At 34.7% G+C, this 15,703-nt stretch overlaps 1 protein-coding gene across 4 annotated transcripts in view; it reads left to right on the top strand.

The window, feature by feature from the left end:
- Nucleotides 1-15,279, top strand: part of slc45a4a (solute carrier family 45 member 4a) — a 62,834-nt gene extending 47,555 nt beyond the window's left edge. For 3 of the 4 annotated variants that reach the window (XM_016567415.1, XM_016567414.1, XM_016567416.1), the window contains 6 exons: nucleotides 5,116-5,304; nucleotides 9,010-9,189; nucleotides 10,394-11,475; nucleotides 12,638-12,737; nucleotides 12,818-13,029; nucleotides 14,339-15,279. In XM_016567415.1, the coding sequence (XP_016422901.1) occupies nucleotides 5,116-5,304; nucleotides 9,010-9,189; nucleotides 10,394-11,475; nucleotides 12,638-12,737; nucleotides 12,818-13,029; nucleotides 14,339-14,707 (2,132 nt within the window). In that variant the 3' untranslated portion in view covers nucleotides 14,708-15,279. Of the gene's footprint in view, nucleotides 1-5,115; nucleotides 5,305-9,009; nucleotides 9,190-10,393; nucleotides 11,476-12,637; nucleotides 12,738-12,817; nucleotides 13,030-14,120; nucleotides 14,141-14,338 lie in introns of those variants that run through there. The other variant, XM_016567417.1, reaches the window with a different exon arrangement.
- Nucleotides 15,280-15,703: the final 424 nt, after the last annotated feature.

Raw genomic sequence — 15,703 nt, 5'->3', positions numbered from 1 at the left:
ATTTATTTATAATGTAATTTTTTCATATATATATATATATACTGTGTATATATATTTCTTATTTAAATACTTATTAATACATAATATTAATTATAAATATATGAATACATTTTATTTTATATATGCATGTTAATTATTTTAATATTTATTTCATTTTAATTTCATTTCATTACATATTTTATTTCATAATTCATATTAATTTTAAATGTATTCATATTTATTTATAATTCATATCTGATTGATTTATTTGCCAAGTCAGTCTATGACTTTTTTAGATTCACTTTTGGTCAAATGTCTTTTACTATATGATTTTGCAGGTCGGAGGTCATCAAATGCTTCTTCACATACTCTTTCGCTTCTGCTGTGAAACGTTCCAGTACATATGAATGAAAGTGATTGGGAAATCAGGTCTAGTGTAACAGCTCTGAAAGCATCGAAATAAACAATGAAGGAAGAGTTTTGCCTTTCTAAATCAGTGGTCCATGCTGGAAAGTCCTGCTAAAAGGTGGTAGCTCGTTTCACATCAACCTGGTGTTGACCCTTGACCCCCAAAAACCAGGAACCATGTTCCTAGAACTGGACTGACCTGGTTTTTCCCGCTGGAAACAGACTCCAGAGTGTTGCTTTGGATGTGGCTTGTTGGTGAGTTTGTTTCTTCACTGAAGTGGGTTTTAGATGTGTATGTGTTTCTCTCTTCTAGAAAGTACTTCCTCCGGTTTGACTCATTCTGCTCTCAGTATTGTTCACCATTTTTGACCTGGTGGGAAACACAAAGTCTGCTGTGATTATTTACTGAAATCTCTCAAACTTCCTGTTTGCATGTTTATGCCACATATTTTTCAAGGAACAAATAACTTGCTTACCAACTGATTCAGATCTTTAGTTTGGGCCTCAGTGTCTCAGTGTTTGTGTGTTTAACTGCAGTTTGCGCACAAAGACTAAATGTATAAAAACAGCTCAACAAACCGAAGGAAGAGGAAGAGGAAGTGGACTGGCTGGACTGTCGATGGTGGCACTGTGAGGTGAAGCCTGATGAGAACAGAACAGCTGGTTTGTCAGATCCGGTCCCGACTCTGATAAGGCTCTCAGAAAACGGCTTCTCAGGACTCTAGTCTATGTGTCTCCCAGAGGATCATGAGGTTTTTTTGTTCTGTTTTTTCGGATCCTGTAATGGGACGTCATGCTTTTTACCAGCAGGTGCAGTGGCTCTATTCCAGCTGATTTCTGACAGCAACCGTGAGAAAGATTATGACTTTTATAGTCATTCTTTTTTCTACACGGAATTGTGGGAATTTACCAAGTTTACAAATTAGTATTTGTCCATTGGAATGGAACAGAACATTCAGAACGGCATACTTTCAGCACTATTTTTTAAAAACAAGTAGTATGTGTACTGTGCACACTAAAATGTTATTTAATAATTTGATAATAAAACAATAATAAAATTAATAATTAATAAAAAAAATGTGTATATATTTTATATTTATTATATATAATAAATATAATGTTTATTATTTTCATAGTTTATTTATTATGTAATTTTATCATTATATGTGTGTGTTTATTATTTTCATATTTATTTTATTTTATTTAGAATGCAGTTTATCATATATTTCTTATTGAAATATTTATGAATAAATAATATTGATTTATAAACATTTATTAATTTTATATTTTATGTATGTTTATTTTTTAAATATTTTCTTTACATTTATTTATATTTATTCATTTACATTACATTTATTTAATTACATTTCTATATTTATGTAATGAATGTACCGTATTGGCATGAGTTACGAGCAGATTACAATCCCTATTCAAACCCTGCGTAATCTTGGGTAATCAGCATCAGCCTACTGTGCAGTCCACCCATGTACCATAAAGCATATCATTAAGGTTTAGGGTTTATGGCTCGGTGCTTGTTCAGAGGATGACCTATTGACAAACAGACAGATTGCATGGCAACTACATCACCTCAATGTCATTTCCTGTCCCTGTGCAGAAGGGGTTTACTGTCTCGCAGGTTTAGCAACAGCACACTTTTTTAAGGAAGGCAAACACCTCAAAAATAAAACGAATACATTTAAAAAATGAAAATGTATTTTCAATTATTAATTATCAAATTCATTTATCTTTATAATAATGGTCCTTAACATAGGCTTCATTTTTGTTCTTTTGTTCTTCTTCTTCTTCTTTTTTTTTTGAGATTTTAATGACAATTTCATCTGCATTTCACATGACTGTGATTCAAAAATAGACATTAAAATTAAATAAATAAAATGTAGTACCGTATTGGCCCGAATATAAGATGACCCTGATTATAAGACGACCCCCCCTTTTTCCAGATGTACCTTTTGGAAAAAGGCTTTTTAAAAACCAAATCTTGTTTTTTCTCAGTAAAACACATTTTGTCTTCAATTATTTTCATATTGCATATTTTTCCTATTTTAATTTTTGTTTTGAAAGTATGGTAAAAACTGGTCAAATGTACCAACAATCACATTTAAAAAATATACACTTTTTGATATACCATAAAAAAAAATAAAAAAAACTGGTAGCCCATCTGAATTAGGACATTTAGGCTATCCATCTAATAGTAGCCTTCCAAAATCTTATTAACAGTAGAAGTTCAATCTTACTGTAGTCTTCAAATCTGGGTACTGTCTTACGTTTTAAAATCACAAAGAAAGTTTGGTCCCATCATGCTAACGTGACAGTCAGGATTCATGCAGCTGTAAGGTTTTCTTTTTCTTTTGTTTTTATTCGCGATCTTTACAACACGCATTACATTACGTATTTCATGGCACACTCGTTTTATGCGTATTTGGCGCCACCTATTGTTGTGGGTGTATTATTGACATGTCAAAGTCTAGACCCTGAATATAAGACGACCGCATTTTTTCAGATGTATTTCCAAGAAAAAAACATCGTCTTATATTCGGGACAATACGGTAATTTTATCATATGCATTTCTTATTTAAATGTTAATAGATAATATTAATTATAAATAAATGTATGAATGTACATATATTTATGTTTATTATTTTAATATTGTTTATTTTTATTTATGTAATGTAATTTTATATGTATTTCTTATTTAAATATTTGTTAATAAATAATATTAATTATAAATATATTTGTTAATTATATTAACACATAGTATGCTATATGTGTACTGGGCACACTAAAATATTATTTAATAAATAATTAAGAATAGTGATACAGTTGTGATATTCTGATGCTTTGAATCATGACAGGCTTTTTATTTAATTTTATATTTAATTTAATTTGTTTATTTTTTTTTCATTTTATGGTTTCTTTTTTATCATTTATCTTAATGAGTTATTTTTTATTTTCTAAATTATTCTGATTTTATAATAATATAATTTGGGATCAAATTTATTTTTCTTTTATTCATCTTTTCTGTGAGCACTGAATCTTTAATTTGATGGAATTTAGTAGTTTTCTTTGTTTTTGCTGTCCTGCTGGAATCTTGTGATTGTTGCCTGCTTAACTCTTAGTTCACATGTCAGAATGGTTCATTTGGGCTGAGTAATGTGACTTTGACTCAAGTACACGTGCTGTGTTTGCGTTCGAGAGAGAGTGTGTGTGTGTGGTGATCCTATTACAGCCCTGGACGTCTCCTCTAAAGATAGAGCTGATTCCTGTGAGAGTCTTCTGCCTCTCTGCGTGTGAATTATTGTTGCACTGCCAATCTGTGCATGATTGTCGTCTGCATGAGGTTATACGCGTTATATGGCACTTATGATGGACGGCTGGTGTGTGACGCAGACAGATGTGTGTATTCTGTCACTATAACAGCCTCACAGAACAAACACACACACACACACCATGAAGGACGCGGTTCAGACTGAGCTCTTGATCTGGATGAGAAATGCTTGCTTTGTTTGGTGTAATTATGAAATCAAATCTCATTTTCACAAACAAACAGCCTTAAAGTGGCTAACAGATTGCTTTGTTTTTCTTTCTGGAAATACTGCACATGCTTCAGCGTGTCAGTGGCTCTGTAACTACAGAAAGCTTCTCCAGAATGTTTTTTAAAGCATCATATGCACGTTTCTGACATGATTCCTGAAGGTAGACGACAATATTCTGGTGACACTGCAGACGGTCTACCAATCATTTCATCTCAGTCATTTTTATAAATGACAAGATTTTGTCATTTTCTCTTTCTGTTTCTTTAGCGGTAAGTCTGTCATGCTTTCCTGGCGTTTATTACACAGGTGGTTATCATATTTCCTGCTTTGAAGGTTTCATATAAATTTTTTTTTTCATCTTTTTTTCACGAGTACTGAATTATTTTTATTTTATATTTTATTGATTTTATTTTATTTTTAATAGAAATTATTATTTTATTTTTCATATTTTCTGAGCCACAAATAATCTTTATTTTTTATTTTATTTAGATTTTTTTTTTTCTTTTATTCATCTTTTCCATGAGTATTTTTATTTTATATTTTATACAATGACAATATGATTTTATCGTTCTCTCTTTCTGTTTCTTTATATTTCTTTAGCGGTAAGTCTGTCATGCTTTCCTGGCGTTTAACTTAAACGATTTTAGCAAATGGCTGCAATATAACAAAGAGTGAAAAATTTAAGGGGGTCTGAATACTTTCCGTACCCACTGTATATAAATTTTTTTTTATTTTATTTTTTTTTAAATTATAAAGTCAATATAGCCTATAAAATTTAAGGGGGTCTGAATACTTTCCGTACCCACTGTATATAAATTTTTTTTTTTTAATGAAATTAAATTACATAAATCTGAAATTTAGACTAAATTTGATCTAAATATTTTTTCAGTGAAGTATAGATGTGATATTTTGCAGAGGATGTTGAATGTTAGCAATAGCATTAGTATTATCAGCATTGATCTGGTTAGGCCGAATTATGTGGGGTTTTTTACATTTTAATGATGAAACTCCTTTTCTAAATGGGTTTTATTGAGTCTTTTATCATATTACTGTTAATGCTCATTTATGAAAGCAATAACTCCATGTAATGCAACCCAAAACTGCTTTTGGAGCAGCACTTTGACTGAAACCGTGTGCAGGAAGTGACATCAGATCTGTGTGTTTGTGCTGCTCTCAGGTCTTCCAGAGCAATACTACAGCCTGACGTGGTTCCTGAGCCCCATCCTGGGTCTGATCTTCACCCCTCTGATCGGCTCGGCCAGTGACCGCTGTACGCTGCGCTGGGGCCGCAGACGGCCCTTCATCCTGGCGCTGTGTGTGGGCGTCCTGCTGGGCGTCGCGCTCTTCCTCAACGGCTCACTGATAGGTGAGCAGCTCCGAATGAACCTGAACCTGAACGCTTTCAACAGGCAACATGAAATCAAATTTACTTTTTACTTTCTTAATACATGATCCTGGCTTTAATGTGAACGATTCATGAGGGCATATTATTTCAAAATTATCCCAATTAATTCATTCATTCATTCATCCTTGTCCATAATTTTGCCATTTCTTTCTAAATGTAAGTGGCTTTACAGCGGTTAGTGCATGTTCTGGTTTGAATCCTATTCCTTAAACTTTTAAGGGATTCATTCATTCATTCATTCATTCTTCCATTCATTCTTCATACTTTCTCTATTTCTTTCTAAATGTAAAGGTAACTTTTCTCATTCATTTATCCATCCATTTTTGCACTAGTTTTTTTGTTTAGTTTTTCATTCTTTATACATGTTCCTGGTTTTATTGTTTAATTATATATATGTATATAATTAATAATCTCTTCCAAATTGAAAGAACTTGCTCCATCTCTGAAATAACTTTTCACTTGACTTTTCAGCTAGAAAATGTTAACTAGTAGTCAACCTTGCGTTAAATAGTTTGCAAACAGCAGTTCATGCTGACTCTAAATGTTTAACCAGAGAAAACGCATCTTGCATGGGTCATGCAGTCTTTCTGACGGTGAGATGTTTGCATAGACAGAGCTGATTTTTGCAGGAACGCTTCTGTTCTTGGCACAGAACATGTGACGCTGTTATCACCGCCACATTTGTATTCGAGGGCAGAAGTGACACATGCAGACGCCTGCTGATCTCTGAACCACATTCAACACGTCATCTTCCACATTTCCACCTGTTTTAAACGGTCTCAAAAAACAGCATTAATAAGACCAGAAACTTAACATGTTTTTTGTCCTTCCCAGATGTACTTTTTCCTACCAAGGTGTTTTAGACGTGTACCATGGTAATACCTTGTTTTGTACAGTATTCTCCTGACTATCTGTCAGTATTTGAGCAGAAAGACATGGCTGTCTGCTGTCTGTGTCTGTGTCTGTGTGTGTGTGTGTGTGTGTGTGTGTGTGTCAGCATGAAGTCCGTCAGTCTCTATGACATGGGAAAGGACTAGGAACCAGTTCACAGGGAACTGTTTCCTGTTGTGCCCTTTTTTTACCTTTCATTGCCTATCTGGAACAACTTCCTGTCTCCACGGCTAGCTTGCTGCGCACCGACTCCATTGTCAGGAAGAAAGCGCAATACTCAGCCTACTGCTGACACGACACAGAGCTATGAGTCTACAACAAGCTTCTGCCCTCTGTGCCTGTTTTTACAGTTTAATACACTAAATATTAGATCAGTGTTTAAAATACTACAATACATTTGCATTTAAAACTATTAGAAAAACTTTTTTTTTTATTTTTTTTTTATATGATTTTCTTTTATTTTTTATTTTTATTTTGGTGGTGCATTACCGTGAAGCTGGTATGTTGTGGATGTTGCCAGGATGTTGCTAAGTGGTTTCTATGGTGTTCTAAGAGTTTTTTTTATGTTTATATATTTTACATGTTGTGTTTTATTGTTTTTTTTAAATATATATTTTTTATTTTAATAACATTTAAGAAAGATTTTAGATGCATTTTATATATTTTTTGTATCTTATTTTAGTTGTTTATATGCTGTTCTAAGAGTTTCTTTTTATTTTATTATATTTTTAATGTTTTATTTTATAATATATTTTTTATTATTTTATTATTTTAAGGTTTTAATTTATTTTATTTTGTTTCTTTTCACTACTTTTATTTTTATACTCGCTACTTTCTTCTCATTAGCATCATGATGCTAGAATGTTGTTTTATTTCATTTCATTTTATTTATTTATTTTTTATTTTATGTTTTGTATGTTGCCAAGGTGTTGCTAAGCAGTTTATGGTGTTCTAAGAGTTATTTTTTTTTTAGGTGTATTGCTAGTCGTTGCTAGGGTGTTCTGGGTGGTTGCTAGGTGGTTCATCTATACTAGGCTAAATCAAAAGTTCACCCAAATGTCTATCAGGTCCCTTCTTCAATGTAAGTCTATGGGACTTTTTTGTTTTCTAAACCACCAGGTAAAAATCAATCAGAACACACAGCAGTCTCTCCTGAATGAGGACTCGTTTATGAATGAAATCCTTCATTCAATGTGGAAACACTGAAGTTTGATATTTTATGTTGGAGGTTTATTCAGATCATTGTGAGCAGTAGCTAACACCAATAGTTACACACATAAAACACATGTTGACCCGTCACATGCTCTACTGGAAAAGCACTAAAATAAGCCTGAACAATCAATACATGTCTGTATGTATTGACAAGGGACTATAAAAGTAACATTTCATTAGAATGGGTACTTTAAAAACCTTTTGCATTGGTTTCAAAATAATCTGTAAACCTTTCGTATGTTCTTTAATATATTTTATTTTCTCAGACACATTATACATATATTTGTGACCCTGGAGCACAAAAGCAGTCTTAAGTCGCTGGGGTATATTTGTAGCAATATCCAAAAATACATTGTATGGGTCAAAATGATAGATTTTTCTTTTATGCCAAAAATCATTAGGACATTAAGTAAAGATCATGTTCCATGAAGATATTTTGTAAATGTCCTACTGTAAATATATTAAAACTTAATTTTTGATTAGTAATATGCATTGCTAAGAACTTCATTTAGACAACTTTAAAGGCGATTTTTTTCAATATTTAGATTTTTTTTGCACCCTCAGATTCCAGATATTCAAATAGTTATATCTCGGCCAAATATGATTATATTTTAAAAAATTGACCCTTATGACTGGTTTTGTGGTCCAGGGTCACATTTATATTTTTAAATCCAAAACACTTCAACGGAGAAAATACAATTGTTTGAAATGTTTTTTTTTTTTTTATAGTATACATGTTAGCTTTCACAAATATGCCGCTAGTATTGCTTGTTTGTTTGTTTCCTTTTAGCCAAATAATTATATTAAAGAATGTAAAACTAGCATTGAATAAAACAGACACCATGTGACTTAAATATGATTTAGGCAAGGCAAGTTTATTTATATAGCACATTTCATACACCATGGTAAAAGGAATTAAAATAATCATAAAAGTAGTCACAACAATAAAATTTTAAAATGATTCAAAAATTGATTTAAAATGAAATGTAAAACAGTTATGAATAAAAGATGATTATACATTAAAATAGAGTGCCGTCAGTTCAGACGTGGCACAGTGCTCATTCAGTAAATGCACAGCTAAACAGATGGGTTTTGAGTCTGATTTAAATATGGCTACTGATTTAGCACAGCATATTTAAATATGTTGGCAATTCTGAACATGCTTGCAATCACCATTTAATAGTGCAGCTGCTTTTAACATTTAAGTCCATTCCAAACAGTGTTATTGTAGTGTAATTTAGTATACTACAATATTGTAGTATTTATTGATATTTTGAAATTTTTTAAATTTTGCTGTGCATTTTCAACATCTTTATTAGTTTTTTTAATACTTCTGCACAGCTTTAATTTTTTGTTTTTGCTTAATGTGTGTGTGTGTGTGTGTGTGTGTGTGTGTGTGTGTGTGTGTAAGTTTTATTTATTTACATTTATATATTATTGCAGCTTTATTTCGATGTTCCGAAAATGTTTTTTTAATCGTTTTAGTTAAAAATATCAACACTGATTCTAAACAATTCTGTTGATTTTTCTCTGACGTAATCTGTTTGTGTCTGTCCGTCTCAGGTCTTGCTTTAGGAGACGTGCCAAATAACCAGCCCATAGGAATCGTGATGACGGTTTTGGGGGTGGTGGTGCTGGATTTCTCTGCGGATGCGACGGAGGGTCCCATACGAGCATATCTGCTGGACGTGGCCGACACTGAGGAACAGGACATGGCCCTCAACATCCACGCCTTCTCTGCAGGTACAGCACTGCCAAAGTCTGCCTGATTTCAGTCATAGATCACAACTTCAAAAACCTGAATGACTGATTAAGCATGAATCACAGGCCACTTTTACACTGCTGATAAATGCGGTTGGCACTCTTATTTTGTGTGTTTGATCTCATTCTGCAGTTATTTATGTGAGTGACAACTGCAGTCTATGACTGTTTTCATGCCAAAAAAAAATAAATTATTTCTAAAAGTAAATGTATCTTGATTTAGAAACTTTTAGATATTTGTACTTTTTAAAACAAGACAAAAATACTAGATCGTGTACATGTCCATATAGAATCAGTGGTAAACAAGACAAAAATACTAGATAGGAAATAAACTTTTGCAGTCTATTTTGAACTACAATTATCTAAAGATTCTTAAAACAACACATTTACTTGAGAACTAAATATACTTAAATTAAGTGAGTTTATGCTTAAAACAATAATAACATCTGCAAATATGGTCAGAAAAAAAACAGAAGAAAACAAGTTTGTAGATGTTTTTTTGTTTTTGTTTTTATAGATGTTTGTTCTTGTTTTACGCATAAACCAATGCAATTTTGATAAATTTAAAAAAAAGACAAAACTTATTATCTTAAGTAATTTTCATTCTGAAGTAAGTGTATCTTGATTTAAGAATGTTTAGATATATGTAATGGAAAACGACAAAAATACTGATAAAGAAAATATTTTTTTGCAGTGAAATTTTTAGTACAAATATCTAAGTATTCTTGAATCAATAAACAATTACTTGAGAAGCAAAAAAAAAATTTCTTTTCCCTTTTTTTCCCTGTACCTTTATGCTTAAAACAAGAAAAAAAATGTAGATGGGGTATTAAATATTATTTTACTTCATTTTTTTTTTTTAAGCATAAACTAATTTTCCAAATAAACTAAAGTATTTATCAATGACTTAAGTTTGAAGTAATTTTCCATCTCAAATAAATGCATCTTACATTTTTAAATGTTGATATATATATATATATATATATATATACAATTTTGAAAAAAAATATATTATATTTTAATTTCATTTTGGGGAAAAAATGGATTCATAGAAAAAAACACAAAAATACTAAGAAAATAATTTTTCGCATTGTGCCTTTAAAATCGCTTGTCATTCCCAAAAGCTTTGTTATTGTGTACGTGTCTGTATAGAATCAGTGCTAAACTGTGCGTGTTGTGTTTTAAGGGCTCGGAGGGGCGGTCGGTTATGCCCTTGGTGGTCTTGACTGGACGCACACCTTCTTGGGTCGAACCTTCAAGTCTCAAGAGCAAATTCTGTTCTTATTTGCCGCGGTACTGTTCACGGTGTCCGTGGCTCTGCACCTCTTCAGTATTGAAGAGCAACAGTTCAGCCCTCAACAGGACCGTCTGGATGATGAGGCAGAAACCGAATCCAGTGTTAAAATCACCCCGCACCAACCCCAGCTCGAAATGATCCACGAAGACGAGTCCTACGAGCATTATGACCTCTACGCAGACCGGCGATCGGAGCAAGAACTGGACATGGATTTCTTAGACGTGGACATCGTTCGAAGTAAAAGCGACTCCATTTTGGCGATGGCCGACACTACGCTGGACCACCACGACATGCTGTTTCTGCGTGAAATCGAGCCGTCTATCTTCCAAGATCGCATTTCTTCCTATCACGGGTCACCGCCGCGGCGCAGCAGCAGTGTGGAGAGTCAGGAGTTCCTGCGCGGAAAATTCAGCCGACTATCTGCGTTTCTACATCAGGCCGAATGTGACGGAGAAGAAGCTCTGCTCGACAGTCAGCTCAACCAATCCAAAGAGGCCAACGGACATACGACGGACCTGAATGGCCACGGGCCGCCCGGTATCAAGCCCTCCAGCACCACCGCATCCATGCGCCGCAGACGCCACACCTTCTACCGACAGTCATCCTGCACGTTTTCCTACTACGGCCGGGTCGGATCCCACCGCTACCGCTACCGGCGCGCCAACGCCGCGTTCCTCATCAAACCGTCACGCAGCATGAACGACATCTACGAGATAGAGAAGCGGCAGAAGCAGAGGAACGGACAGAGAGCGAGGCACCAGAGCGGGAACACCAACTCCAGCGGGGACACGGAGAGCGAGGAGGGCGAGGCCGAGACCACCGTCCGACTGCTCTGGATGTCCATGCTGAAGATGCCCAAAGAGCTGTTCAGACTGTGCGTGTGTCACCTGGTCACGTGGTTCTCCATCATCGCAGAGGCCGTGTTTTACACTGACTTCATGGGGCAGGTCATCTACGAGGGCGACCCTACGGTGAGAGATGCATTGCTTTTTTCAATGCATCCAAAGTGACTCGCATTGCATTCAAGTTACACATTTGATTAATTTATGCATTCCCTGGGAATCGAACCTTGGCGTTGCTAGTGCCATGCTCCACTGTTTAAGCTATGAAAATATAGGAAAGCATTCCTGTAGCTCAAAAAGTAGAGCGTGGTGCTAATAGTAATGCCAAGATTGTAGGTTTGATTGTAGGTTCGATTCCCTGGGAATGCATTAACTTATCAAATGAATTAACTTGAATGCAATTTAAGTCACTTCGGATAAAAGTGTCTGACAAATGCATACAATGTAAGCTAAGTTCAAGGACCTGTTCACCCCAAATTATGATTTCATTGTCATTTACTCACCCATGAGCAATGCCAGGGGTTGTGGGTTCGATTCCCAGGGAATCCATGAACTGATCAAATGTACAACTTGAATGCAATTTAAGTCGCTTCAGATAAAAGCATCTGCCACATGCATACATGTAAATGTAGGATATGTTCAAGGAATCATTCAAAGTGACTTGCACTGCATTGAAGGTACACATGTACATTTGATCAGTTCATGCATTTCCTGGGAATCGAACCCAAAACCTTGGCGTTGCTAGTGCCATGCTCCACTGTTTAAGCTATGAAAATATAGGAAAGCATTCCTGTAGCTCAAACAGTAAAGCATGGTGTTAATAGTAATGCCAAGGTTGTGGGTTCGATTCCCAGGGAATGCATTAACTGATCAAATTAATCAACTTGAATGCAATTTTAGTCACATCGGATAAATGTGTCTGACAAATGCATACAATGTAAGCTAAGTTCAAGGACCTGTTCACCCCAAATTATGATTTTCATTGTCATGGCATACATGTAAATGTAGGATATGTTCAAGGAATCGTTCAAAGTGACTTGCACTGCATTGAAGGTACACATGTACATTTGATCAGTTCATGCATTTCCTGGGAATCGAACACTAAACCTTGGTGTTGCTAGTGCTGTGCTCTACTGTCTGAGTTACAGGAGTTTTCATACATTTTTATAGGGGCTTTTGTGTGAGGACAAAGATCCAAATTTAATCTGTTAATCACTCAAAAGACTAGCAAATGACTCAAATCCATTACAGCAGTTTTTACACTAAATCTTAATGTCTTTTGTCCCTGTAGGCCCCGCTGAACTCCACCGCCCTTCATAACTACCACAGAGGGGTTCAGATGGGCTGCTGGGGGCTGGTGAATTACGCCGCCACCGCCGCCATCTGTTCAGGTACGTATCCTGAAACTAGATGTTCAACCGTCTGATCTGTTCAAGTGTAATTCTTCATGTGTATGTCTCTGTGAATGTAGCTTTACTGCAGAAGTATCTGGATAACTTTGACCTCAGCATAAAGGTCATCTACATCCTGGGCACTCTGGGCTTCACCGTCGGTACGGCCGTCATGGCGATCTTCCCGAACGTCTACGTCTCCATGGTGATGATCAGCAGCATGGGCATCATCTCCATGAGCATCTCGTACTGTCCGTACGCTCTGCTGGGCCAGTATCATGATAATAAAGAGGTCAGAGGCAGCTCCGCGCTTACATTCATCTGTGTGAGACTGTAATCCGGCCGTATTACAGCTAATCCCAGCGCTAGACCTAATCTTTGTCCTGACCGTCTCTCAGAACTCAGGGTCGAGGGTGACATTTAAACATTTAAAGTAACAGGCATTATGTTTCATCAAATTACTTTCTGGGCGTAACAAACTCTGTAAGTAGCTGACTTAAAAAAAAATAAAAAAAAACTTTACTAGTAATCAGAAATAGTATAGCATGGAAAAAAAGTTGCGCACAAACTGAATAGCTAATGCTACAAATTCTTATAAAATAAAAATAAATAAATATTTAAATATATATTTAGAATATTTAATCTTAAATATATTTTAAAATATTTAAGTATTTAATCTGCTAGAAATTGAAAGTGCAATCTCTACAAATAAAAATAAGTTTGTGTCCTGTGCACGAGCAAACTGAATAGTTAGTGCTGTGAATTCTGATTTAGTTTTTATTAAATAATTTTTAAAAAAATATGTAAATATAATATTTTAAATATTTATTTTACAATATTTAATCAGCTAGAACCTTAAATTGCAGTCTCTATACATAAAAAGTCTCCTGTGCATGAGAAAATTGAATAGGTAGATTGGCGAATTCTGATTCATTTTATTTTGTTTATTAAATATTTTTTTAAATAAAATATTTTAATTAAATACTTTAAATATATATTTTAAAATATTTAATCAGCAAGAAATTTCAATTTCAATCTCTTTACATAAAAAGTCTGTGTAATCCTGTAATTAATTAGTACAACAAATGTAATTAAAAGCAGTACAACAAATACTACCATGATGTATACCTTTAATTGTACTTTAAAGATTATATAAAATATATTACTAGTTACAGTAGATATATTTTTAATATCTATAGATTAAAAAAAATTGTTGCTTTTCAAAAAAAGTTTAGCTTTTTTTTGCTTTATATAAAAAATTATATAAAATAAAATAATAATAATTGTTTAATTGTCATGAAAATCATGTCTTTCTGTCTAATTTTAGCGAACTGGTTTCATAGTGTAATACATTTTTCATGCTGCTTGTCTCGAAATAAACAGCCTTCTTAGAGCAACTCATGCAACGTGTGGTAAATTTTGGCAGATAAATATTTCAAAAACAATGAAAATGTTGTATTTTCCTCATGAGTTGTTATTTGTATGTAGTAAACAGTTGCCACTAGTACTCATTTTATTTTTAATACTCCCTGATGGGTCTTAACCAGATTTCTATCACATGGATACTGAGATGTGATTGGTGTGTTTTTTGCTGTCTGCAGTACGTCCAGCACAGCCCCGGCAACTCCAAGCGAGGTTTCGGCATCGACTGCGCCATCCTGTCGTGTCAGGTGTACATCTCTCAGATCCTGGTGGCGTCGGCGCTGGGCGCGGTGGTGGATGCGGTGGGCAGCGTGCGGGTCATTCCCATGGTGGCCTCCGGCGGCTCCTTCCTGGGCTTCCTGGCCGCCTGCTTCCTCGTCATCTACCCGGGGTCCAGCGGAGAGGCCGACGGGGCGAAGGCCGAGCAGACGAGGGCACTGACGTCCCCGAATAACAACAGCGTGACCGAGAAGCCCAGCTTCCTCAAGCTCACGCGCAAAGGCGCCGCCACAACCACCTGCAAAGTGGAGTGCGAATCCACGCTGTGAATGCGATCAGACTAACATTCCCGACGCGTTTCTACACGCATTAAACCGACCGGGTGGATGGAAGACGTGGGTTTCTTTTTTTTATTTTTCTCGTTGATTTGTCCGTGTTTGGCCTGGTGTTGCGGGTCTCAGGGCTGCATCTCAGGGCCACCAGGGGGCGACTCTGGGCTGAACTCTTCAGGGGAGAGCTCTCTCGCTCTCAACCACATGAACTTCCCTTGCACACTTCCATTCGAAGCTCATCCTAAACAAATCTAATGTAAAGAATCTTTAATATACGTGAATGGCTCAAAACTTTATCTTTGCCTATTTTTTTTAACCGAGGAGATTGATTACCAAAAGTTGCCCAGTGCAATAATAACAGCTGTTTCATTATGATGGCTTTATTGTAGTCGTGTTATGCAGGTGAAAGGGTGAATCTCACAAATAAATGTCATATTTCACATCTCACAGAACATACAGGAAATTCTATTTGCATTTGCAGAAAATGATGGATATTTTTGGAACTTAATTATTTTCATGACAATCCATTGCTGACAATGAAAAAAAAAATCTTATTCATATTAGATACAAACTCCATATTTCTGAAGTGATTTATTATTTATTTAAATATTTTATTTAAAAAATGTTTTTTTTTTTAAATAAAACACTTCAATTTAAAAAATGTAGATATTTAATAAGCTAGAAATTGAAAGTCTATAATCATAAACAATAGGAAATGAATTGGTCACAAGATCTAGGAATTTTTTCATTTAAATTAGCATAAATTAAAAGCAGTATAACAAATACTACCATTATACAATACATTCACATTGTACTTTACAAACTGTATAAAATATATTATTATGTAGATATTTTGTAACATGTATACATTTTAAAAATCTTTTATTGCATTACAGTTGTGAATAAATGTTTAACTGTCATGAAAATAATGACAATTGTTGTCATTAAATGCCCAAAAAATAAATGGTTCCTTTTTCTTCACAAAAAATATAG

Source organism: Sinocyclocheilus rhinocerous, unplaced genomic scaffold, assembly GCF_001515625.1.
Source record: "Sinocyclocheilus rhinocerous isolate Xijiao unplaced genomic scaffold, SAMN03320098_v1.1 scaffold422, whole genome shotgun sequence".
NCBI lineage: Eukaryota > Metazoa > Chordata > Actinopteri > Cypriniformes > Cyprinidae > Sinocyclocheilus > Sinocyclocheilus rhinocerous.
Note: the sequence above shows the minus strand (reverse complement) of the source record. Positions and strands in the feature narration are given on the sequence as shown.